Below are 27,899 nucleotides of genomic sequence, written 5' to 3' on the forward strand. Positions count from 1 at the left end.
TACAGTTAAGGCCAGAAATATTTGGACAGTAACACAATTTTCGCGAGTTGGGCTCTGCATGCCACCGCATTGAATTTGAAATGAAACCTCTACAACAGAATTCAAGTGCAGATTGTAACGTTTAATTTAAAGGGTTGAACAAAAATATCTGATAGAAAATGTAGGAATTGTACACATTTCTTTACAAACACTCCACATTTTAGGAGCTCAAAAGTAATTGGACAAATAAACATAACCCAAACAAAATAGTTTTTTTTCAATATTTTGTTGCGAATCCTTTGGAGGCAATCACTGCCTTAAGTCTGGAACCCATGGACATCACCAAACGCTGGGTTTCCTCCTTCTTAATGCTTTGCCAGGCCTTTACAGCCGCAGCCTTCAGGTCTTGCTTGTTTGTGGGTCTTTCCGTCCGAAGTCTGGATTTGAGCAAGTGAAATGCATGCTCAATTGGGTTAAGATCTGGTGATTGACTTGGCCATTGCAGAATATTCCACTTTTTTGCACTCATGAACTCCTGGGTAGCTTTGGCTGTATGCTTGGGGTCATTGTCCATCTGTACTGTGAAGCGCCGTCCGATCAACTTTGCAGCATTTGGCTGAATCTGGGCTGAAAGTATATCCCGGTACACTTCAGAATTCATCCGGCTACTCTTGTCTGCTGTTATGTCATCAATAAACACAAGTGACCCAGTGCCATTGAAAGCCATGCATGCCCATGCCATCACGTTGCCTCCACCATGTTTTACAGAGGATGTGGTGTGCTTTGGATCATGTGCCGTTCCCTTTCTTCTCCAAACTTTTTTCTTCCCATCATTCTGGTACAGGTTGATCTTTGTCTCATCTGTCCATAGAATACTTTTCCAGAACTGGGCTGGCTTCTTGAGGTGTTTTTCGGCAAATTTAACTCTGGCCTGTCTATTTTTGGAATTGATGAATGGTTTGCATCTAGATGTGAACCCTTTGTATTTACTTTCATGGAGTCTTCTCTTTACTGTTGACTTAGAGACAGATACACCTACTTCCCTGAGAGTGTTCTGGACTTCAGTTGATGTTGTGAACGGGTTCTTCTTCACCAAAGAAAGTACGCGGCGATCATCCACCACCGTTGTCTTCCGTGGACGCCCAGGCCTTTTTGAGTTCCCAAGCTCACCAGTGAATTCCTTTTTTCTCAGAATGTACCCGACTGTTGATTTTGCTACTCCAAGCATGTCTGCTATCTCTCTGATGGATTTTTTCTTTTTTTTCAGCCTCAGGATGTTCTGCTTCACCTCAATTGAGAGTTCCTTTGACCGCATGTTGTCTGGTCACAGCAACAGCTTCCAAATGCAAAACCACACACCTGGAATCAACCCCAGACCTTTTACCTACTTAATTGATTACAGGTTAACGAGGGAGACGCCTTCTGAGTTAATTGCAGCCCTTAGAGTCCATTGTCCAATTACTTTTGGTCCCTTGAAAAAGAGGAGGCTATGCATTACAGAGCTATGATTCCTAAACCCTTTCTCCGATTTGGATGTGGAAACTCTCATATTGCAGCTGGGAGTGTGCACTTTCAGCCCATATTATATATATAATTGTATTTCTGAACATGTTTTTGTAAACAGCTAAAATAACAAAACTTGTGTCACTGTCCAAATATTTCTGGCCCTAACTGTAGTTCCTGCCTTGCACAGGCTGTCAGGAAACAAATGTTAAGCCTGTTTCTGTGGGAAAGTCTTTGTCCCCCTAGCCAATATCTTCTCATGGACTGTTTTGTAAGAGTTACATGTTTTGGATCATTAAAAAAATCATTTATTAAAGGGAAAGAAGCTACCTAAACCAAACTGGCCCTGTGTGGAACAAGTAATTGCCTCCTTAACCTAATAAGTTGTTGTGCCATCCATGGCGGCAGCAACTGGCATCAAGCGCTTGCAATAACTGGTAGTGAGTGTTATGGGTGATTTTTTAAAAATTTTATTAAGCCACAGTGAATTGATTTTAAGTATGAACAGCTTGTTTAAGGTCATACCAAACAATCTCAATAATGTTTTAAAACAGACTTTCATGAGGCCACTCAAAAACCTTATTTTGTTTGAGTCTTTGAGTTATTTTTGAAGAGGACTTTCCTAGTAGGCTTTGAGATGCTGTCCTGAAGCAAAACCCAAGTTTGTCCTATTTTGATGGCTGACCATTCATCTTCAGGATATTCTCAATTAATTCCAGCAAGTATTCTGTTTTTTTTGTTTGTTTTTTTTTTTGGGGGGGGGGTTGAGTTCATCTCTACATATATAGATATTTAGGTCACTGGGTGTTTTTGTCAGAGGGATTTCAATATATGTATATATTTTTAAAATGGGACAGAAAATAATTAAGATTAAAATGGAAAGAAAGCTACTCTGAATCTGCTCCACCCAGATAAAAAAAAAACTAGGTTTAGATTTTGAGGAGAATTAAACTTTTACTGATCCGTCTATAGCTGCGTTTCCAGTAACTGTCAAAATGTGCAAATTGAAATTACAAAGATAAATTTGCTTAAGGGAAACATTGGATTTGAAAAAAAACTCACTTTTTCGATATAAAGTTGGGATGAGGCGGTTTTACAGTCGTATGAAAATGTATGTACTTCGCAGAACTGACACGGGTCAGAGCCGGATGTCACTACGGTCGAAACGCAAAAGCTTTCTATCAAACACCTGTTTTTTGGGGTTTTTTTTCAAAATAGGAGTGTTTCAATTAAGCAAATTTATTTTCATAACTTCAATTTGTGTGAAACACATAACGAAGGATGGCATGCATTCTTCTGCACTAAGAGTTTGTGGAAGACATGGCCTTGTCATGAAATGGTCGAGTCTTCGATGTTGCATTTGTGTACCTGGCTATTTGTCCATTCGGTATGGAGATATGAACTTTTTGTTTGTTGGACATAAATTACAATATTATGGCAATGTGTTCCTTAATGGTATCAGAACCAGATCTGCCCTCTTTGAGAAAGACCTGACAAGTGGAAACCACCAAAATAAGTCACAGGAAGGATGGTTGGGGTCAGTGCCTCATGTGACCATAATGCCCCCGGCCTGAAACTTCTAACCCATTACCAGAATTTAACAAGCAAATTAAACAAATTAAAATGACAAGACCTCCAAATGGGTCATTTCAATCTCTTAAAATTTCAGTGGCCGACTGAGAAGCTACACCAACATATTCTCTTTGTTATTTTTAAACTTTTTGAGCATTTTTATGTACTTAGAAGTGCATCTTCAGATTTTAAACATCACCCACCAACTTCATGTTATCTTCTTTGGAAACACCACTCTGTCACATTAAAGGAAGTTTGTGCATACCCGCTTTGAAGACCTAACAAGCAGTGAAGCGACAAGGAGCTACTTACTGCTGTCAACAGGAAAGCCAGTGGCATAACGACAGCAGAGCAGAGATAATTTTTTTGTCTTTGTGTTAGATCTCTGCAACTCTTTATTGTATCACACACACAAGACTCCGACTCACATACATTCCAACATGCTCATGCTGTGTCTCTTGCTTTAGAAGTGTAACAAAGTGGTCATGGTCTGAAGCTAAAAGGAAAATGAATGTAAAGCAGTGTGGTGTTAGTCTGATGTTGGTGGGAGCAGCTGAGTGTGGAACTCCGTCTTTATGTGTTGAGATGACGGCGAGGAGCCGAATCTCACTGTATCTACCCACATTGATCTGCGAAGCTGTGTGACAACCAGAGGGGATGGAGACGGGACTGCTGGCATCGATGTCAACGCAAATGAGAATCTAATTAAATTCTAATGTTTAGCAGTGAGTGAACCTCAGTGAGAAGAACAAAAAAGAGCCACATAGAGCAGAGCAGCCTGCTTTTTTATCAGATTGAAAGTTTTGTCCATTCTTGTTTGCAAAATAGCTCAAGTAGTTCAACCCAGTCACTTTCAGACTGGGTTGAAAGTGATTGTTATATTTTTGGGGATTTCTCAGGATATTTTTCAAAGATTCTACTCATCTGGACTGAGAGCTAAACTTTGAGTAGGCCATTCTAGCACATGAATACGCTTTGCTCTAAACCATTCCATTGTAGCCCTGGTTGTATGTTGGACTCTTAGTCCTAGAAGGTGAACCACTTTCCTAGTCTCAAGTCTTTTGCAGTCTTCCAGTATTGTCATCCATCTTTTACCAATTCTGATCAACTTCCCAGTCCCAGTTAGCCTGGTCTTTGCCTTTCACTCGATTCCCATCTCCCTTCAGTCCTCCATCTGGGATTTCTCCAGCTGAAATTCAACTGGGCCAGTCAGCGAACAGAAGGAGGAGTTGAAAACAATGAAGTTGTTTTTCTGCACTGTTTTAGAATCGTCTGCTTATAGTTGTAGTTTTGCAACTACAGCTGAGGAAGTCAGCGAAGCCATGCAGTCCGTGTTGGCCACGCTTCCAGACAGTCGGAGCGGAGTGAAGGAATGTTTAAGACATTTTATTGCTGGCAAAGATGTTTGTTCTTTGCAGTGGGGAATGGTGGTGTACAGTGCGCACAATGTCCGGTAAGCTTCTAACGTAGCTTCTTTCAAAATCACGCTGCAATATTAATTCAGACGTTAGCGATTGATAAAATCTGATGCAATTGTTTCAAACTTCAACACTGTCTACATGCCTACAGAAAACAATTGTTTCTCAAAAGCCGAGGGTCCAGACCCTCTATATGAAGCAAAGCGTAGGGGCTGGTTTTACCAGGCCAAGTGTTTTGCATGCCGGCTAAAACATTCAATTTTGATATCATCACACCAGAGAACCTTCTTTTCCAGGTTTGCTGTGTAACCTCTACAACATGGAGGTCTTTTGATTTTCTTTCAACAGATGCTTTCTTCTTGTCACTCTTAATTGAGCTCTAGTCTGTTTGCCTAGAAACAGACTAGGCAAACATCACCATTTGGGGAGATGTGAATGTGTAATCAAACTCTGATTCGAACCAAAAAAGTGAACTCTGGTCTGCCTAAAAACTTAGGTCATGTTTTGGTGGAAGTGAAATCTGGCGATGTTCGAATGCAGATGTTAATGCCAAGCGGACTGGAGACCACTCCAAAAACTGGAAGCAAGTTAGACCGCAAGGCATTATGGGTAAATACAACAAACGTATATGCGAGTCTAGCACTAGAGAAATGGCTCGAGGAATTTTACCAAAGACAAAAGAGAATTCCTACAACCACTAAAATCTGATGCCACTCCATTTTTCTTTACATTTTGTGAAGGAGGAAGTTCCACTCATGTCTTCTTCAGAGGTTTTTGTGTCATTTCCTTAAGTGGCTCATTCTGTAGCAGGAACAGTGCCGTCAATTTTGGTCCCCAATTCAACCAGGTCTACTGGACTATCAGGCATGGAAACAGCCTTGCTTTGAGATTTGAGTGCATGCTGAACACATGCATAAATTACAAAGCAATAAAATCTAATCAGCAGCTTGATGCAACTTTAACTTGTTTGTCCTCTTGCTATCATTTATGATTGAGCAGAACACTACACAAAGAAATAATCTAAAACAATTGATAGTAATTGGTATGCAAAACATAACATGCAAATATGCAATCTGGGTCTTTCAACAGCATGACACAATATAAAGAGAACTTCTTTTTACTTTGCTAATGAAGGCCATAAACCTTTCCTGATTTTATTCAAATAGAAGGTGATAGAATAACTTTAAGTGTGGCTTTCTATCCGATTGTTTTAACAGTACGTAGGCAACATTAGAGTCTGAGTCTGAGCCAGTGACAGAGGCTGTCTCCACTCTGACAGCAGCAAAACTCTGGTCAGCCGCCTGCCTGAGTAGAAGGCAGTAACACTGAGTTCCTTCTATGAGGCTATGTATAGTTCCAGGGTTTTCACGCCGATTTAGAGTGATCCCTCCATTATATGATGTCTAAAATAAAATGAGTGTTTAAGCTTTGATGCTGAAAATTGCTTCTCTACATGTAGCCTAAAGAAGGCAGAGCTTTCCCTCAGTCCTCAAGTGTGTATGTTACGGGTCTAGGTAGGTTTGCAGTTGTGCTGGAAGATGACGGAGTGAACATTGCTCTGAGACTCTGAGAGATTTCTAAATCTTGGGATTCTTTTTAATAACCAAACTCTGCTAGAAACTTCTCCACAACTTTCTCCCTGACTTGCCTGCTGTGGTTCTTTGTCTTTCTAATAGAGTTTGCTCACTAATGTTCATGACTAATAACTTCACAGTTTTCAGATATTTCTCGTTGTTATAGGTTTTGTTTTGGCACATCACATCTAATAAATGTGATTTGCCACACTCTAGCCACTTTTGGCTAGAGTGTGGCAAAAAATGAATAAATATTATAAGGAAACTAAAACATGATTGATTTGTCTGCACTGCATGCTGCTGTTGTTTTTTAATATTTCAGAATTAATGGTGTCCTAAGGAAATCAGTGGCTAAAACTCTAGAGCTTTTTCTTACAACAGACTGGGGCACTTTAAAAAAACTTATAACAAGATCTTTCTGGTGATAACGAGTGTGCGGTGAACTTTTTTTAATGTGATGAGCTCTTTGTTCGGAGGAAATGTCAGCTTGTAGCTTTCCAAATCCCACCTTAATATTGGAGGGCCAAAACTTAAAACCCAATAAAGCACTCCTTGTCCTCTTAGAATATGTCATTCAAGAATGTCATACAAATACTTAAGGTGTCTCAATCAAAGAGGTAACAACCGAAACAAAGTTTTTGCTGTATATCAAATGATCAAACTATAAACAGTCCAAGTGGCTGATGGACTATCATGCTTTTAATCATTTGTATTTCTTCAGAGCATTAAAGTTGCAGTAACTTATACAAAAATGAATCTTTGTTAAAACTGTGACAGCATGAGACATTTGTTGCATAAAAATGTAACAAATGTTACAATTTCACCCAGTCCACCAGACTATCGAATGTGAAAACAACCAGAGTCAGAAAGAAAGCCACCGACCGAGGAAGAACATGTAATTCAGGTGAAATTCAAAATGGATTTACTGATTAAGTCGTCTATTTAAGCAAAAGCTCTAATTAATTTTAATGGTATTAGAATAAAAAGGAGGCAAAATAAAATCCCAGTTAGATAAAACGACTGTACTCAATTCATAACTGGAAAATATTTTAACCAAACTCAAAACTCCTCCAGCCAGCAGCGCTCAGACATATCGTCACCGTTATTTCATACAGAACAATCTCTCTGACTACTTTCATTCATTTAAAATGGTATTTAACAAAATTACCTTTTTTTTCATTTCTTGATGAGGACCTTTTATGAAAAATTTGAATTTCAAGACAGTTCAGTAAAGTCTTTTGGTGACTTTTAAGGAGTCACCAAAGTAAATCAAATATGAAACCACGTCATTTTCAATCCTTTGGGCAAAACAGCAGCGGCTACTGATTTATGACTTGTGAATAATATACTGCTTCACATTTTAGTTGACGAAGTCTGCAAGCCAACCTCCATGGTTTAAAGGTAACAGCCTCGTCTTCATATTAAAAGACAAAATGAGTTCAGCTGCATTTTCTGACCTTCCTGGTTTCACTTTGCTCTGCATTACAGCTTTTGTTCCTGGACAATGCAAAATGCCATCTCAGAGTTGAAAGTGAAATCTGTTCACATTTTTAGCCAGAATGAAAATATTATTAAGGATACACCATTTATTAATTCTTTCTTTTTAAAAAAATATATTTTGGTGTATCAGAAAAATAACGCATCATAGAAGGCCAGAGAACAGTACTGCATAATAGTCCAATATCATAACAGATGAGATTATTTAATTTGGTTCAAGCATTTAAAAAAAATACAAGCCTCTAGTGAAGTGTATTGATAACCAATATAGATATGGAACAAAAGACAAAAGGGGGATTCATTACAGTTTGAGTGACTGAACAATTCTATATTCACATAATTAGTATTCAAAATAAATGAACAAAACACTCAAACAAAAAAAGTAAAGCAAGGATTTCCCCATGGGACTTACGACAGGGTCCTTTCCAGCCGTCCTCCTGTTGAGCCGATTATTTCTCCAAGAGTACAGAACGTCTGGCCCAAAAAGTCCTTGGCACGAGGAAAAAGTATCAAAAAGAAAACTTACTTGTGTATATAAGCAGAAAGATGGTACCTACATCTGCAAAAGCAAGCATACCTCTCAAACTTTTTCACATTTTATCACATTGCAACCACAACCTCCTTTACTTAGTTACTGAGACTTCAGATCATAGATAACATAAACTAGCACACAGAGTGGAATGTGGAAATTTGAGTCTCAAGTCGAAATGTTTGACTTTTCAAAGATTTTTGAAATTATCTCAAAAAGATTTTCTAGCAAATTTTTTGACTTTTCAAGCTCAGATATAATTCTCTTGTTCTTTCTAAAACCTTTCTGAGACAAATCTAAAAATTCCTGAGTATTTTGGGGGAAATGTACTCGTCTTTATCCCCCCACATCTACAACAATGAATAAATAATGACCATTGTTGACACATTGTTGGGTATTTCTAAGAAAGTAAGGAAGAGGAGAATCATCCCGTTAACACCATGGGGATAATTCTAGAGATAAAAAGTTCAGTAGCAATTATGTACAAGTGTAAAATTGATGGGGATTGTTACGGAGATATTAAAGCCATTAAAGTTCAATCTCGTCTTTAGTGAAGGGCAATTTTAAATTGAACATTAACTTTACAGTTTAATTTCACAGTATATGGAGGCATGCATGCATTAACCCAACGATGTCAAGATGTTACAGAGAGCTGCATAATTCAGCTGCCTGTTGGAAATTTTAGCAAATGTCATCAAAACAGGATAGAAAGGGTCAGCGGGGAAGAGATTTTTATGTTTACAACCTTGCCACACTTGGAAAGGTAACTCTACTTGTTATGTTGCCACATTCCTTTTTATTAAAAATAAAAAGGAATGTGGCAACATAACAAGTGGAGTCGATGTGGCGTAATAAAACACACCGCACAGCATCAAGAGCAGAGCGCTGATATTTGCATTGCGTGGGCACGAGGTCCACCGTAGGTGAGTCCCAGCAAAATAAACGTGTGTGTGCGGCCTCTGTGAACGACCCGACGCGCACGATGTGCCGTAGTACACAAGTCTAGAAACCACAAAAGCCGCTTTGAAGTGCGGTTCTGAAAGTTGCTTTTACCTGAGCCACTGAGAAAATGCAGACAGACAAAATGTGGTGCAACACAACAGGAGAAGCGTTCCGGGTGTCTGCGTTTGTCCGCGATTAGACGGGTAAAATGAAAGAATGGGAGAAAATTCAATATAAACCACAGTAAATGACTCACGTCACAAAATTACATGATGACAAATGAAAATGGAAATGAACAAAGTGCAATGAGTCATGACGTCAAAAATCTGAAAGCAAATGTACTCACCTTCTGCTCCAGGAAGTGAGTCATTTTGGAAGGAGAAAAGACAAATAAGTAAATAGGCGAAGAAAAGGTCAAGGGGCATATTTGTAATATAATAAATTGAAATGAAATTCATATTGAATCCCTATCCTGTCTTACTCACTGCAAACAAACTTTAACAGAACATAATTCTCTGAATAATGAGATCACTTCCCATGTCGTTTGACTTTAGGCTAGTTTCACATGTTGTACTCACGTGTTTGGATATGTTACAGCTTCTAGAGTCCACATTGTACCTGCAAAGCACAAATCAAAATATGAGGATCCTTCAAAGAAAACTGAGGACTCTCAGAAGACTAAAGATTTGTGAATTATGGTATATTGATAGTGACATTTTAACATCTAAACCAAGATATTGCTACTTAAGGTTGATGTTTGGTACATATCTTAGTTTCTACTAAGATTTATTTGGTGTTTCTAGCAGGAAATTATACTTTTCTTTTTGCTTCTTTCAGTCACACATTAAGGATAAAGTTCTCGCTAAGTAAAAAAAAAAAAATCTCCACAGTAAATTAAAAATATTTGAACCATTTGGGAACATGGCTAGTACATGTCCAGTACTACAGTATTCTTGTTTTCAGATCAGCACTGCTGTCAGTAGAGAGGGTAGTGGTGTTTTTACACAAATTCATCAAACTGAATGCAGTCGTATTACTCATTCCAATAAACCTTCAAATCAACGCAAACCTTCATCTGTAGCTCCATGCTGATTAAATGTAGTTTTCTTACCACTATTCATTTTTTTCGAAGTCTCTGAACATTTTTGGTTCGTCTGGTGCTTTTAGGTGAGATTTCTTTGGTTGGTTTTTGCTGAAAATATCTTAAACATATGTTAGCAGCTAGTCTAAACCCACTTTACTAATAACTGATGGTCTCCGGTAGCTATAGCCACAAATACAGGATTTTTAGAATTTGACATTTATGACAAGACTCTGAAGCAGAATCCTTGCATAAGTCTTGGTTGTGGTTCCACAAAAAAAAAATGCTATAGGCTAATTTGCTAGCTAGGGTGTAAATGAAAACAGAGAGCTTTGTAACATGCCTGTATTACTTTCAATATACAAAATCTGTTTTCAACATTAAGACAAGGTCAGATGTCTGCTGCTATATACATTACTTGAGCGTTCGTCATGGCTCTTGTCTGGTCTGAATGCTAGCTAAATGTTTATTCTTAACTGGTATGTTTATATTCAGTCTAATGGAGAGCATTCACTCTGTCCACCTTTCTTTCTCCATTGTGACTACAGTTGACTGAGAAACCAGAATATTCTCCAACAGCAGACCTTTATCACCATTAGCTTTCCCGAAGCTTCATGCTGTTTTGTTTAGCTGTAGGTTCATGTGCTATGTAGGCCATGGGCCTTATAAAATATGAGGTGATAACAGAGTAAAAAAGGTTTTCTTGTACAACAGTAAAAGTGTATAACATAATTTGTTTGCTTTAATTTTGAGTTTGACTATTAAACACATAGTGTATTTAAAACATATTCCTATCACTGCTAAATAACCTAACATGTTAATTATTACAGATAATACGATGTTATCTGCAACATTCAATGTATACTTTGATTTTGACACAAAGACTTAAACACAGAATTAAATAAAAGAACCACAAAATTTTGTAGAAGTTTTAAAAACTGAACTGTGCGTAATATTGCACTTTTTTGCTACTCTGCTCCTTATAGAGCAATCCGAGGTTTGATTAGCGAGTTAACAGGCATGTCATTATGTCTCTCCAACAATAGTTCTAAAACAGCATTCATTTAATAAGATTAATAAGCAGTGCTCCTTTAGTTTTATCACCATGACTTTTTAAAATTAAAAATCTAACCTAAATGTATCTTATTGATGAAAAAAGACATTTTGTAGTCTACTTTCTGCCAGTTGAGCAACTGTGAATAAAAAAAAATATATTGGCCTTATGAGTATTAAAATCACTTCATGCAAGTACTGACAAGAAGTGTTATTTTGATCACTTATCTTTGGTTGTGAGCTCAGAATCTTTAAGGTTGGAAGGTCGTCCAGCCATCGCCCTGATTTTTTATGCTCTCCACAGATTTTCTATCAGATTTCAGTCAGGACCTTAGCTTGTTCACTCTATAGCATTAATATTACCATTTATTAATATTATTATTGTACCTTTATCTAGTTTTCAAGGTGAGAATTATTTTTTAAAAGGTGACAAGTAAATACTTACACATCAAACCTTAGATTCTGCTTCTCTTCAAAGAAGAAATCCAGCACAAACTTCCTGACAAAATCGGGATTCCGGGTGTTGTCGATAACTTCTGTCCTGCCAAACTTGCAAAAGACAGAAGAGTTCAATTATTATCAGCACTGATTCAAAAGTTGATATTTTACATTATACAGACAGAGGACAAAATAGTTAAAGAACTAGATTTTTTTTTTAAAAAACCTTTATAATAGAATCTGTGGGGACAAAATCTATTTTACTGATATGGGACTACACTGCATAATGCCAAGGAGTCTGTGCTAAAGTCTCTGACCCCAGAGAAATCAGGGTAGGTACATCGGAGTGATCATCTTCGCCCCTGCATTGTGTGCCCAGCAAGGCCTGCTCCCATCTTCCCTCCAGAGCCATAGCGTCTTTCTATCAGCCTGACAATCACGCCGCTAATCCTCCGGTGGGTTGTGGCCTTGCCTTCGCAGGTCTGGCCCGACAGCACCGTGTAATGAGCTATTGATTGTGGCACTGCCTCACCGCAGCTTCAATACCTTGACTCATGTCTTCAGAGGCCGGCACACATAATCCGTGCTATCAACTGTGTCCCCAGCCTATCCATTACCAAAACTCAGCAGGGAGGTGCATCGGACCTCAGAAGTACTCACCGCATCGATCCCGGCAGGAAAGTCCCATGACGTTTGTTTGCGTTGTTTCTATTTTTGGCCTTGGGGGGCCAGTTTGGTTAATAATTTCAGAGACAAGATTGGTTAATCGGCGCCTTGTTGTTGCAAATTAGGGAATGGATTTGTCACCATTGGAAATGTTTTAGTTGTCTGAAGGTATGTATGGCTGTCTGAAAAGCATGTATTTGTTACTAGTATTGGCTGTGTACACTGGACTGATTCAAGAGTTTTTTTACTTGCCACCCTAAGGCATGTACCGTATCAGTAAAGTAATGAGAGTGCAAACTGTGTACAGTGCTTTGAAAAAGCCTCCTCAGTTTTTGTTTTTGTCAAATATTTCAGATCATTAAATATCAACCTGACTCTATGTGGAAAAGTAATTGCTTAAACCTTGGGGATCTTCAAGATATTTTTCTTAATAAATGTGAGACAGCCATCATGTCCATTTTGGTCAGCAGTGATTTTAGCCTCGCAACTCTCCCATGGAGGCCAATTTAGTCCCATTTCTCTTCCTTATTGTTAAATCTTGAGCACTGACCTTAGCTGAATTTTTGTTGAGCTCTCCTGGGAATGTTTGCCACTGTCTTCTCCAGTTGTAGATTATGGCTCTCACATTTAGTTTGCAAAGTCATAGAAATGGCCCTGTAGCCCTTTTCAAATTAATAACTTTGTTTTTCTACTGTTTTTCTTTGGGGTTTTTTTAGATTATGAATTGTTTTTTGGGATATTTCAGTCATCAGAGAGGTTTTATTTAAATGTTTTATCATATCTGCAAGTCAGGTAATAATCATGCCTGTGTTTACCTTGTGAAATTGAGCCCAGCTTTCTAAAAATGTAGTTATTATATATTTAATGCATGATTGAACATGGGAGCCAATTGCTTTCTCCCACAGTATCCGGTTGGTTTGGATAGCTTTTTTCCCTTAATGAATGAAATAATCATTTGAAAATTGCTTCTTGTACGTACACAGGCTATTTTTATCCAATGGTGATGTTTGTTTGGTGATTTGGAATATTTAAGATTTTTTTCATCCAACTATATATGTATATGTACAGTCCTTACCTTGCCTGGGAGAAGGAAAATGCAGTAATATGAATACAACAGAACCAGCAAAAATTGTGGGACATCGATCGATCGATATCTATCTATCTATCTATCTATCTATCTATCTATCTATCTATCTATCTATTTATCTATCTATCTATCTATCTATCTATCTATCTATCTATCTATCTATCTATCTATCTATTTATCTATCTATCTATCTATCTATCTATCTATCTATCTATCTATTTATCTATTTATCTATCTATCTATAGACTATTAGTAATTATCTATCTATCGATAGAGTCTATCGATACATAGATAGATAGATAGATAGATAGATAGATAGATAGATAGATAGATAGATAGATAGATAGATAGATAGATAGATAGATAGATAGATAGATAGATCTAAATATATATATTTTCAATTACAACTTTGAATACAGTAAGCTTAAAAATATCTTCGTGCCAAATTTGATAACACAGTCCAATGAAAACATGTCACACAAAAAAATTAAGCTTTAATGTTTTTCTCTAATACTTTATGAAAAGATTTATTCCAAATAAAATATAATTTAAGGATTTTCTTGTTGATGGTGTCGTATAGATGTGTTCAGAAGAGACATCTATTAAATGATTCTATGAAATGATTACATGGTCTCTATTAAAATTCAACTGAGGCTCTCACGGAAGCCTGTCACGTTTACTGAATGGAAAAGTTTGAGCTTAAGCTAAAGGAACTGTTACATAAACATAAAAGCTTGAAATCAAAGCATGTGTCGACAGCAGTAAGACCTGCATGACGCTCAGTGGTAGAGCGCGTTCAGAGTCGTCCTTGTAGAGAGCTTTCAAGAGTTAGTGGGTGTGATTTGATAGGAACATTCTTGCTGATGAATGGCCCTGGAGCATGGGCAAGTCATTTCATCTTTTCCCAAAACATTTGCTTACACACATTGCTAAATGCTGTTTGCTGATAGAGCCGATTGGCCCCACCTACATTACAAGAGAAAAGTAATTATGATTCACACAAATATCACTTAAATAAATTAAAGTACGGTAATCTAATATAACACACTAATGTACTTCATTAGTGCCATTGGGTGTGTGGAGATTTGTTGTAATTGACTATTAGCTTTTGATATACTATGCTGCTAACATCCAGCCTAACCAGAAATATACCTGGTGAAATTTTTCAAAACAAAGTAAAAAAGATGAACAAAAAATAAAAGTTTAGTATCTACAGCTAGATCATGTTAATTCAGACACCATTTTGTTTCAGTAGGAAGTCTTACGGCAGTGCCATCCACACGTTTTGTTATGTGTGTCAAAACTGTCAAGTCAAAAGTACTCTCAGGTCCAAAATATTTCTAAGACTTTTTTATTTAGAAACAATAAACTAAACATACAGTAATTCTGATTATTTAAGAAGTCATTTTTTGCTTGTTTTATTTTGTAGAAAAGGGAAGTTTAAATCATTTTATATTCCACAACTTAAAGAGGTTTTCTAAACAAAGACGTCCAGTTTGCAATCGGGAAGCAACAAACGACAGCAAAAAGTGAAAGTTGTCTGCCACTTAGTGTAAAACAAACAGAATGCGACAGCATCAACAAAAGTTGAACCTTTTGCAATCGCCTCGCGCCACGTTGCTAGCTACATCTATGTGTACGAGCTCGAAATTTCATGTGCGAATTTTGCCGGTCTCTTAGTTTGATACCGCTTCACCGCACAACTTCCATAGCGGTCCCAGAATTGAACCCTACGGGAACAAATTGCACATGTGTTTTGACAACATGCTAAAATCACAGCACCATATAGTGCCCTGGCATGACAACTACAGCAGATTCAAGGTGTCTTGGCTTTCTCATCTAAACTCTAAATGTGGAGCTTTTCCGCAATCAGCATTAAAAAATACCGACAACTTCCCCGACAGCGTTCTCCTTTAAACAATGCCTTTGAGACTGCTTCTATGGGGTAAAAGATTTTTCTAAGGATTTCAAATCGATTTCAGATGTTTTCTTTACCATCTTCTTATAACCATTTGATTGTGGGAAGTCACAGTCAACTGTCCTTTGTAAATAAAACCCCGATCGAAGAATTAACAATGAGGAAAACGTTATGGGGTAAGAGACGTTGCTATGGAGCCAGCCAAGAACAAAAACATAGCAGCTGGAATGAAAGCATTCTGTTATGCAAGGACAGAACATCCGCAAGTAAAAGCAGCAGTGTGTGACGTGGCATAGAGGTACACCAGGTCCCCTCACACACAAGTAATTAGTTCTCAACACAACTGTTTGTGGGTTGACTCAAAGCCTTAAGACCCTCACTGCATCCCTCTACCGAGAACTGAGACTTCTGAGAATACAGCCAGAATACTTTTTTTTTCAGTGGTTCTAAATCTCTTTTTCAAATTGTTGTGAATAAGAGTCATTAAATATATTTTTAAAGCAGTATTTTGGTGGATTCCTGCAGATCAGCTTTGTTGCCCAATACTTTTCCCTAAATAAATCTTCAAATATCTAAAACAGCATAATTTTTAAGGTAATGCTATAGCCAATGGAAAAAAAAAAACATTTGAAAGGTGAAGCCATCAGCTTTCCTTGTGAAACATTAACTTATCAGTAGTTATGTTTCCATTGGTCATATAATTGGGAAGTTTGACATTTCAAAACTAAATCCGCCCAATAGAAAAACAGCAATTTCAAAAAACTCATTTATCCATAAGAGGTTTTGCCGCTAGGATGAGGCTGGGGTTTTTTTTCCACTCGTATCAAAATTTGTTTGTTTCACAAAACTGCAATGGAAACATTTCTACGGCATCACACGAGTCACGTGGTCAACAACAGGATGTTACTACTGGTGCAAAACCACACAGAAAAAGACGGCAGAAAGTAGAAGCAGTCTGGTGGTGAGGCAGGTTTTTTAATGACATACCACCTGAATTACCTTATTCACGTGTGATTTTAAGTGCATTTCTAATTTAATGGAAACACTGCAATTGCAAAATTGTGTTTTTTTGATATTAGCAGAATATTGCCAAAGATTTGCACACATTTGTAATGTAAATGCAGCCACTGTTTGAAGACACAGTGGTCAATGGTGCTCTTTTAAAGATGCTGTTAAGTTCAACATCTTACTTACAGAGTCAAAGCAAACATCTTGCTTCAAGTTTGACTCAGGTTGACTACCATCACCCACTACTCTCAGAATTTTTCCAATCCTTCTTTGCACAAAACTTGACAAGGAAAAGTTTGAGAGATGAGAGTGAGTGGAGGAGTGTGTGTGTGTGGGGGGGGGGCTGTAAGCACATAAAGAACTGCTGAGTGCCAGAGAGGAAACTGGAAAGAAACAGCATCATAAAGCACCTGCCACAGAGCGCTGTGAGGGAGAGGGCTTTGCTCCAGCAGAACCCCCTGCAGCAAACAAACGGTGTGGTTGGAGACCAGAACGGTCCCAAGCTGAAACATGTCGAGTTGTTGGCTGTATCCACAAAAACGCCCGGAGCGATAAAACCCTAAGTGAAAGCAGTGGCAGGATGTGTATGGAAATCTGGCATTAGTTTAGTATCGAAAGACATGTGTCATATGTCATATGTGTTAATTGTAGAGCACCAATAAAATAAAACCAATAAAACCCAAACTCAGAATAATTACACAGAGATCAAATTACGTGATGACTGGGGTAAACAAGCCAATTCTATTCACAGAGCACCAAACACCGCTGCTTTATGTGTCATGAGTTCTGATGACAACCAATACAATACTCTTTTTTTTTTTTTTTTTTTCATTTTTCACCCCTGAATTGTCTACTTCAGGTTTGACTCCCTTTGTTGTGCAGCAATGATTGATGGTTATTGTTGTCAATGTCAGATTAATTGTTATACTGAGAACCAATGTCAAACAGTGTACAGACTAGTAGAACAGGAAACCATAGCTAGTTGAAATTAAGTTGTATAAATACATATGTTTGCCATTATCTTTAGAATCTAATTTCATAAGATAGATTATGTGATTCTCATTTGTGCTTTTCTAAAACTTAAATTACTAATTGAACCAGAAGACAAAATGACAAATTAAATTTTTATGTTGGAAGATGCTAGTTTGAACATCAGTATTCATCAATTGTGGTCACATCAACTACAGCAAATAAGGAACCTAAGTGAAAGTACCTAAAAAAAAACATAAAAAGTTTTATAGAGAATGATACAGTGTTTTTACATCCCACAGACAGATTTGCCTGTAGTCTTCAACATTACAAAACTGTTCATCTGTGGGGGCCTGAGTACTGGAGGGTACTGGGGCAGTCCATGTTTTTGTGTCAAAAATTTTTTAAAGTTACAAAAATTCATAATAGGGTGTGAGGCCAACGGGCCGGTGGGGGACAGCACCCCCTCATTTGTTTTGCATAAAACAATGCGTCAACCATGAATCTGACTTAATGGGCTTTTACTATCACTGATACTGATGTATAAAAAACTCTATTCAAATTAAGCAAACAAGGCTTAGCCTGCTGGGCAGACAAGTAAAGCTCAGTGGCCTGCCAGGCTCATAATACACTGGGAGAAGCTCTGTATTCAATCATGATTTTTATTCAATTTAGTAATGAATTAATATCAAAAACAAAAAGATTTACACTGATTTTGGATAAACATTTGTCTTGTATGTTTATCTAGGAGTCAATGTTAAAGAATGATTTGATCTAGAATGCCAAGCATCTGTCCATGGCCAAGCTCTTTCTGTCACCCCTTTCAAAAATCACCAAAGTGGATTAGATGGTTCATTTGAATTGTTGTCTTTTATGTCACCACAACACAAGAACTATTCAGTTCACAAACCTCAGAAGGCTGTTTGTGAGTGTAGAAGTTTCACATTGCTTTGAAAACCCTTTAATGAGAGATATTTGCTTCTCATCTCTGTCACCACTTAGTGTTTTATCTATTTCACCTTTGATTTACCTCAAAGAGACTTGTTGAATTTGAGGTAAATGCTATCCCGTCGTATTGATGACGGGACTGTATTAGTAAGTATAAGATAAGTTCTTCTGTATCAAATGTTCATGGTTCATAAAAGGTATCCTAAAAATATTAACCTTCACAGATCAGTTAACTTGTTCAAAAGGGATAACTCTGAGCATTTGCTCTGATATTGAAAATGTAACTTTAGGGAATTACCTGAAGCTAAAATCCTTTACATACATTTTTTATGTTTCCCAAATCTGGTACACTGCTTTAGAGTCATGTTTTCAATGGACCAATTTCATCCAGTTACCTGTTGAGACAATGATACTTTGTGCAACACTTTCTGATTGTTCAAGATTTCAAAGGTCACCTGTTTTCACTCTAACTGGTTTCATCTTTACAGAAGATATGAACATTTCCAGAATATTAAAAGAATACATGCAAGTTGGAGATCTGATTAGATTTTGTAATTTTTGCAATAATGCAGAAAATTAGGCATACTTGTGATAAAGCACACAAGAATGGCGCAAGCTTGTTTTCTGTACGTGTTTAAATTCATAAAACAAAAAATGTTGCTCTCAGAAAAAGCAACTTATTCATTTATCCATCTACTTATTTATTTGAACCGAGTTCCATGCTCCATTGGATGCAGCCTTTGTCTCCACAAGCTTGGACCTCTAATTGTACAGCATTTGCCAAGGTAGAGTATCATAGTGTGTACAGCTGGTGACAAGTTGTTTACTCCATTAATTGCGGCACAGTTTGTACCGGGTTTCTGATTAGGACCTTCGAAGTGGAATAGAAAGTCATGGGGTTCCTTGTGGGGAGTGGATCAGCAGTAAAAAAAAAAAAAAAAACCCTCAATGCCTTCAATAACACAATGTAGTCGACTTTGGATTTCAGACCGCAAAGAAAAATCAAACTCAGCCTAAACATAAAAATGCGTGACACATAAGAGACGAAAATGAAGAAACTCACAGAAGTCGACATAAATCGATCGAACATGATCCTGATTCAAAAACAGCGTCTGGCTTCAAATGGCTACAAGTCAAAGGGAAGATTTTATTTGTGAGTGCAACACAACTATATGTTTCTTCTTCCCTTCTGTCAAGACAGCAGTTAATTTGGTGTAGCACAATAAAATCAGCAGGTCCTTTATATTTGGGATTGGTCAACCTTTGCTTTTACCTCACCAGAATGGGCGAGGTATTACAGGGATTTGTTGTTTGTTTCGCCCAAAGTTGGAAAGCTGTCAGTTTAAGATGCAACTTCTGGACTCTTGTTTTAGTAACCCATCTCCCTTGCATAATTTATACACAGAAAGCAATCTCTGATATTAGATATTAATGTTAGGTTTCTCAACTTACCTCCCTCCACTCTTTGGTTCCCACACCTTGCACATATAACACAACCACTGGAAGAGAAGCAGAAAGAAGAGAGAGGTGAAAATGGGGACTAAAATAAAAACAGTTCAAGCAAAAAAGCCCATTTGGTTTCAGTATGTTGGCACCTGCAGCACCTGGCAGATATCAAAACATTGTCTCTCAATTCCAATTTCATTACGTTCGTTGTTGCTGGAGGTGAGTAAACAATTCTTTATTAAAAGCCAAACCAGCACCCTTTAAGGAAATTAGTTTTCTTACCTCCTACCGAAGACGTTTGTAGTAAATATGAGAACATACTGGATCCTAAATTATTAAACTTCTGGTGAACCAGCAGAACAGAGCAGAATTAATAAGACTTCTTCACAGATATGCTGCTACCTAATAATTTGAATAACTTAAAAAATAAGTGGGAACCGTCTGGATAAAATGAAACATGATCAGGATGTAAACTAAATGAAAAAGGAAGAACATTTGTACCTGCTCATTTTTTTTTTTTTTTTGCTTTGCTTTGTCTTAAATAACGATGTTAAGCGCTAATGAATCTTTAATGTCTGAAAGTCAGTTTATTTCCCCTTAACCACATCTCTATGGAAACTGCATTTGTGGATTGAAAAGTATGGGTCAGTACTGAGGTTGTTATGAAAACAAAAAATCAGTCAATGTTAAACAGCTCATTCTGCCTTTGACTCTTGTTTGAGCCTCTGGTACTGAATCAAATGGTATCGACTTTTACCAAGTCCTGCTGAGGCTCTAATGTGATCTTCTGTGAGTCAAGTTGAGATCCCTGATTGAAAAAGAAATAAAACAACTTTCAAAGGTTCTAAGATTTATAACAAAGAAACAGTGGTGGGCACACTTTCACTAACACTGGTAACAATGGAGCTAATTTTTTGGTTTAGTGTGTTTGCTAACTTGTGAAACGGTTAGCACACTTAGTGCTCCCTAATTTTTTTTTGGTTTTTTTTTTCATTTACATTCTAAAGTGCTAATTTACTTTTTAGTTTTGTAGGCTTTCAGTAGAAAATTCAAAATCTCACTTTTTTTCCATAACTTTATTTCAGACAAGAAACATACAGGGGAAAACCAGATATGAAGATCTAAGGGATTATAAGACATGTAAATTATCATCTCAGAACTGCATAGGTGCTTAAGGTTTGTACTGTTTCAAGGGCAGATTTTAATTTGGGTTGAAATTAGCCCGTTAGCATTAACTTCCCCAAAAACCATGTCTCTGTAGCGCTTTAGGGTTAGCACAACTAACTTTTCAATTCGCAGTAGCCACCACTGCCAGGAAGCATTGTTCTAGCAAAATATAATGAAAAAAAAAAACGTATGTTTTTTTTTTTTTGCTAAAGTTTATTCATGATGTAAAAACATCTAAGTGAAGAGCTTAAACAAACAAAAAAACATTCATTAAAAGCTTTTATGTGATGTGCATTCATTCTGGCCAAGTAATGTCATTTGTGTCTAGACACCATCAGCCACTTTGTGCCTGTTTGAAGTTTGGACATTAGCTCTAATGAACTTTAGATCGTCTAAATTAGAAGGTGATTAAAACCAAATTTTACTGTCCTAATGAGCAATTAAGAGAGGAGCAATAAGAAAGATAAGGGGGGCAGGCAGTGGATCTTTTTGGCCGGTGCTTTCACAAGAAAACAATCTTTTCTTTGTCACATTGGTAACCATGCGGGAAGCTGCAGATTAAATTGGTTTTGTAAATCTGATTAGTACAGGCTAATCAGTTCGTGACTTGCATGTTCACATTTTAATTGAACAAAGGGGAAGAAAAGTAAAAACAAATGGAAGGTGTAGTCTGTCAATTTCCTACCCTCTAAAACAAAACCACAAAATGTAACAGCATGGTGCATCAAGAGTTTGTGGCAGTAGAGGCTGAAGGAAGACTCAGATTCATTTGACTTATGGTCTAGAGGACCTGACTGATTGCGCACTTTATGGGAAGTGACAGAAAAAGGAAGGAGCAGAGCCGCTGAGCTACATGGCAGCTAAGCGACAAGTCAATTCCCTGTCCCTCTAAACCCAGCAACACTGTATGCAGCATGTGTATACAAAAATTAAATATGACTCATTCTGAATGGACCATAAATCACAAAAAGTTCTAAGGCCCAACTTAATAGCATTCTGCATTCTGTAAAAACCTTTACATATTTGTGTCAAATCCATTTTGTTTTATCTCTTACAAAAAAAAATGTAGTTTAGCTGCAATTATTAGAACAACCAACCTTGTTTTGCCAATTTACCAAAAGATAAGAAAACATGAAAACATTTGGACAACCTGGGCCTGAATAGAAAGTCTTGCCCCCTTAGCTGAGAAACCTGTAGTTAGATGCTTTCTGTAGCCATATACCAGTCTGAGACGACAGTCTGAGCAAAGTTTAGCCAAGTCCAAATGTCAACTATGAGAAGATAAGAAATTTGAAGACACATCATAGAATCTCAAACCCCCAAACTGTCATGAGGATACCGGTGTTGATGATGGTCCCATTGACGTGTATGAAGGTGGTTTGTTGGGGCGGCAGTTAATTAATGAGGTCCTTAACCAGTCCTTAGTGGAACTATTGTTATGTATTTTTACAATTTTATTATGTTCCAGGGTCAATTCATCTTGTCCTCAGAGTGCAAAGGTTTTCTCTTTGTCCACCTTCAATAAAAATAAAATAAGAGTAGCCAATAATTGCGCAGGGAAGTACTTATTTGTAGGATGCAAATCATAGACAGAAAATACATTTGAATTGTATTTACATTCTAATCAAGGCAGAGAAATAGGGAGCAGTGGTGCAATTAAACCCAGGGCCTCCCATCAGATTTTTCTGTAGATTAACTCTACAGCTTCCATGCATAATAAATTTAGCTAAAGCTCAAATGCTATTTCACAGAAAGAGAATTACTAAACAGAGATACTGGCAACCAACTCATGTATTAATGCAGGTGCAGCTTTTCAAAATGAAATACATTTCTGAACAAGATTCTAAAATACAAATAACAAGAGAAGTCTAGCCAGGAATCATTGGGTGAGAGGTGGGATACACCCTTTACAGGATGCCAGCCTGTTACAGGAAGAATAGCTATTTACACACACACACACACACACGCGCGCGCGCGCGCACGCACCCACGCCCGCACACCCCCACACACTGAAGGGCAATTTAGAAGAACCATATAACCTACTATGCATTTTGGACTGTAGGAGAAGTGGCAGTATGAGGTACGTGGGAGAATCCATGCAAGCAGAGGGAGTTCATGCAAACTGCACTCAGAAAAACCCCAGGCCAGAATCTGAAAACTCAGAACCTTCTTGCTCCAAGGCAACAGTGGCAGCAACTGTGTCATCACGCGGCCCCAGGCAGAACGTCTTAATGTCATTCCAGTGTTGATGGCCAAGCTTGACAGCAGCAGTCTGTCCTCTTTATTGGGCAGACTGTGTTGGACCTTTTGTCTCTAGAACTGCCTCAGTTCTTTGTACCTCAGTTCAGCGACTTTGAATCTCTGAGTGTCTTGTTCCATCACATCCCAATACAAAGTACTGCAATGGATTGAGCAGACATCAATAGACCACTACAGTGTGATCATAAAAGATTTGACACCGGCAACAACATTAATGGAGTGAGTGGAACTTAAATGTTCCTCACTTGGCCCAAAGTGAGCCCAGAAAATATCCTCCACACCATTACAACACCAGTAGCAGGATGGATCTCTGCTTTCATGCTTTTTAGACATGAATAAGTTTGTTCAGGCGATCAGTCATAAAAAAAAAAGCATGTCATCATCCACCCTCCACTTCCTGTTGTCTTCATCTTGATGCGAAAAATGTGTTTCCATCGCAACTTTGCGAAATAAATACATTTTGATACAGTCAACGAAACCACCTCATCCTAGCACCAAAACTTTTTATCAACAGTTAAGTTTTTTCTAAACTGCTGTGTTTCCATTAAGTAAATTTATTTTCCAAATGTCAAATTGCATAATTATATGGTCTATGGAAAGAGGATTATTAAAACAGTTCGGCAAAAGTCTGAATACTCCAAAACTTGTCATAAGTCAGACAAAAGAAAAACAAAAGTTAGGCCTAGATAAATGGCTGGTAAGCAAACAGAAGCCTTTTGGAAATCCAAGTTAAGCAATGTGAAGCGGAGGCAGATTTCATCTGAAGTAAGAGTGCACTTCTAAGGGCGCTGGCTGTCAGGAATCTTTCTAAAACACAACCCTCACATAGCAATTAGGTAAGTGAGGGTGGTCACATCCCACCTAATCTAGTGATTAGCTGTCAGGGGAGAGATAAGGCAAAGTAGGCCAGAAACCTAATTCTTGAACCCTGGAGAAAAGGCCATGGCAACTCTGCCGTATCGAATCGAAGGAAATGTACTGCAACAGACAGGTTTTTTTTCCCCACTGGAATCCCCACAATTGGTTTAAGTTGTGAAATTATGTAGTAATACAATATAGCTGACATATTTAAGAAAGTAGTAACTCTACAACTTATTTAATTGCCGAAAGCTCTATAGTAAAATGTCAACCACAGCTCTATTTTTTGCGATAAATGAGTCTTTCACTTCTGGGGTTTTTTTTGTTTGTTTGATTTCCAATATAATTTAAATTGATAAAGTTAACTCTTTAAATTTTTACAAAGATAGAAAATGAAATTAAGAAGTAAAGAATTTAAGTATAAGTATATAGAAGAACCTGGCTAAACAGAAACTGGCTGTAAAATATAACTATAAATCTTATAAGTATCAGAACTTTTTTTTACTGCATAAAAGTAGAAAAGGGAAAAAAATCTTAAGCCATAAAGCACCACTTTGTTTTCAGTCAGTTGTGTCTGGATGGAAGAAACAAAACTGAGACTGAAATGGTCCAGAAAAAATCATCTGCTGTGGATTTTTGTTGTGGCATTTGCAAAAAAATCCATTCCTCTGTCAAAACATTCATGCTTATCCGTTCATGTGAGGTCAGGTTGTGGAGACAAGTCAAGGTGGGAAACCCAGACATCTTTCTCCCTAGCAACACTCTCCTAGCAACTACTCCTGAGGGGATTCCAAGGCACTTCTAGTAGCGGTGGGTAACAGCACAACATTTAAAATATGCAAAAAATATGAAAAGTCAATGTAGTATCTTATACCAGGGGTGCTCAAGTCCAGTCCTGGAGAATTACCAGCTTTCAGATGCATCCCTGCTCCAACACACCTGAAACTAATGAATGGCTCGTTAGCAGGTCTATTCAGAGCTGATCCTGGTCTGATGGAGTAAGGATGCATCTAAAAGTTGCAGGACGGTAGCTCTCAAGGACTGGACTGAATCACCCCTGTTATAATATATTATTATTATTATTATTATTATTATTATTATTATTATTATTATTATTATTATTATTATTATTATTCGTTTTTATATTTTGAACACTGTTTGATCTTTAGTGTGGACACCTCAATTTCTCCACTGTAGGATAAGAAAGGTTATTTCTATTCTATTCTAACCTAATATTTAGCTTAAATTTAACATGTAGTGGGCGTGCCATGGTGGCGTAGTGGTTAGCGCGACCCGTATTTGGAGGCCTTCAGTCCTCGACGCGGCCGTCGCGGGTTCGACTCCCGGACCCGACAACATTTGCCGCATGTCTTCCCCCCTCTGCTTCCCTGTTTCCTGTCAGCCCACTGTCACATAAGGGACACTAGAGCCCACAAAAGACCCCCTGGAGGGGTAAAAATAAAAAATTTAACATGTAGTGCCATGAAACTAGAATTTTTAGTTCCAGTTGTCCAGTTTCAAATGTTTTATTTCATTTGCGAAAACACTTAAAACATTCCCAATCAACCCAATGTCTTTGCATGAATATAAGAATGAAAAAAACTGTTGAACAAGAAAAATGTGGATTGAACTAAAGACCAAATAATCAGGATAATCAATGCTATGTAACCAAGTGTCTTCAATCAGATGTTCCAAAGCAAAACACCAGATATCTAATGATTCTTCATTTTTTCCCTTAAATTCCTCTGAAAAAAGATTTGACATCAATTAAACCAACTTCAGTGTTTATGTTTTTCTTTCACTTTTCTACATAGTAAAACATCTGACCTTTGGAAATGTTGTGTAACTGAACCTTCCAGTCCCAGTACTGTGTTGATATTTACAACTCTGGACTTAGATTTCTCATCACACAACTGGCTGAGCCTTCAGCTTTTTTTGTGCTAGAGATAAACATTTAAGTGGATTTCACAAGGTGTTTTTCAAGTTAGGCATTTACCCATTATCTTTTTGGGTTTGTGGAGAAGTAAAGCTCAGTGGTTTTATGCAACTTACGTATCTGTTCAGACTTCTACCTTCAGGTCGGCGCTACAGAGAGCCATTTACAAAAATTAGCAGCCAGTGAAGCGGTTTCTACCCACAGGCCGTCTCTCTGAGAGCCTGAGTGGTCAGCTACTTTGCTGTAGATCAAAATAACCTGCCTTTCTTTTTTCTTTATATAAAAATCTGTTGTGTACACACATGTATGCGTGTACACACATACACACATACATGTACATACTGCTCCTTTTCCCCTTTTTAATTATTATTCTGATTCTAAGATGAAGGCATTCTTTGTATGAAACTCTTACAAAAGGAAATGTAAAAAGGAAATGAAAGAAGCAACCTCTATGGTCCCTTAGTGGGGAAATTCAGGTGTTGTTAAAATAGCATACTCAGACTCAAAGAAATACACAGCTGAGCATATTTCCAGATAACTTTCTTTTTAGAATGACTGAAAATGTACAAAATGTTATATTTGTTTTTGTCTTGCAGGAGTTTGTACATACAGGTATTGAAAGGTTTGTCTGGTTGTTTGCTTGTTTTCTATAAAAAATATTTGTGTTTTTTGTGATAACAGTTCACCTGGGGAAAATAAATGAGTTCTGAATAATGAAGAGAAAAACTTAACTAAGGGATGTAGAGATAATGGGATATAAGCATGTTCAGAGAACAGACTAAAAATATGTTTTTTTTAGTATTTTCATATTTAATACGAACACAATATATTGTGATATTATTGGACTGGCATTCAAAGTGTTAATATCAATGAATTAATTACATAGATTTTAACACGTAAAAAAATTTAACGCAATAAAAAAAAAAAAAAATTCTTACATACAATGGTTCCCGCAGGAGCCTCCGTATTCACGCGTTTCCGGTACGTCTGTTAGTCTGACGCACAAGATGGCCGCAAACAACAACAATGGATGAAAAAGCCGGTTCTCTTGGCCCTCTAGAGGTTAATTTTTACTTTAAAAAATAATATGACTGGATGCTGGAAAAGACTATTGTTGTGTTCAAATTGTGCTAAAAGGAGTTAATGTCTTTGTTGTTGAGTTTATGTGTCTGTTTATTCAATAATTTAGCAGCAAAATGCCTTTGAATCAGAAATGTTGCCTATTTTGTCAATATGTATTTTGATTAAAATGCGACTAATTGCGAATAATTAATTACCTTGATTCAATATTTTTTAATCGAGTTTCACCACTAGTTATTATACACAAACATATTTTAAAACCAAAATATGTTGTGCACCTGAGTGGATACATAAAAAAATGATGATAGAAAATAGGAAAAAAGTGAGTGAGGTCATCATGATTCATGCATGAATTGATTGCTAATTTATAAAATGTCCTCATGCAGTCTTTAATAATTTTTTTTTTTTTTTGATTACTTTTTTTTCAGGCTACATTTACAACATGCATATAGATGATTATCCTATTATAATGTAGAGGGATTCTAAAGCTTGAGCTCTATCTGCTATTACTGTCATAACCACTGGACTGGTAATCTGTTTTTTAAGTTGTCATGGTTATTAAGTAGAGTGGGTGATGGATAGAGGTCTGTGAATCTGTGATTCAACTGGTGATGCTCACACGTTCCTCAGATCTCATTAGGAGACCTCAAAGGTAATTAGAGACCAGTGACCTTTATCCGAAGGGTATGTCACGGGCCTTGCCTTTAATTCACCTATGACATCACAGATTTATTAACTCATATTTGACCAGCTAGAAATAAAATCTGTTAACTAACAGGTAAAGAAGAAGAAACATTAAACAGTCTAGATTTTAATATTTTTGCCTCCCACCATCCTTTACATTCACATTCTTAAGACAACTTAAGTCATTACATTTAGCTTTAATTTTAACCTTTATCTTAGTCATCCGGTATAAATTCACCAATCAGGCGTAATGCCTTAAGCATTGACAGGTGAAGTGAATAACAATG

At 37.3% G+C, this 27,899-nt stretch overlaps 1 protein-coding gene and 1 long non-coding RNA gene across 2 annotated transcripts in view; one reads left to right on the top strand and one right to left on the bottom strand.

Annotated features, from left to right (window-relative positions):
• The window catches only part of LOC116720590 (uncharacterized), a 957,300-nt gene that overhangs the window by 280,464 nt on the left and 648,937 nt on the right, over nucleotides 1–27,899 (top strand). The window lies entirely within an intron of this gene.
• LOC116720384 (copine-9-like) overlaps nucleotides 1–27,899 on the bottom strand; it is a 92,563-nt gene that overhangs the window by 48,575 nt on the left and 16,089 nt on the right. Inside the window, exons 3-6 of the mRNA XM_032563633.1 lie at nucleotides 19,635–19,681; nucleotides 11,594–11,697; nucleotides 9,593–9,632; nucleotides 7,956–8,035 (exon numbers count right to left, since the gene is read on the bottom strand). Coding sequence (XP_032419524.1) covers nucleotides 7,956–8,035; nucleotides 9,593–9,632; nucleotides 11,594–11,697; nucleotides 19,635–19,681 — 271 coding nt within the window. The remainder of the gene's footprint in view (nucleotides 1–7,955; nucleotides 8,036–9,592; nucleotides 9,633–11,593; nucleotides 11,698–19,634; nucleotides 19,682–27,899) is intronic.

This window comes from Xiphophorus hellerii, chromosome 1 (genome assembly GCF_003331165.1).
Source record: "Xiphophorus hellerii strain 12219 chromosome 1, Xiphophorus_hellerii-4.1, whole genome shotgun sequence".
NCBI classification, from domain to species: Eukaryota; Metazoa; Chordata; class Actinopteri; order Cyprinodontiformes; family Poeciliidae; genus Xiphophorus; species Xiphophorus hellerii.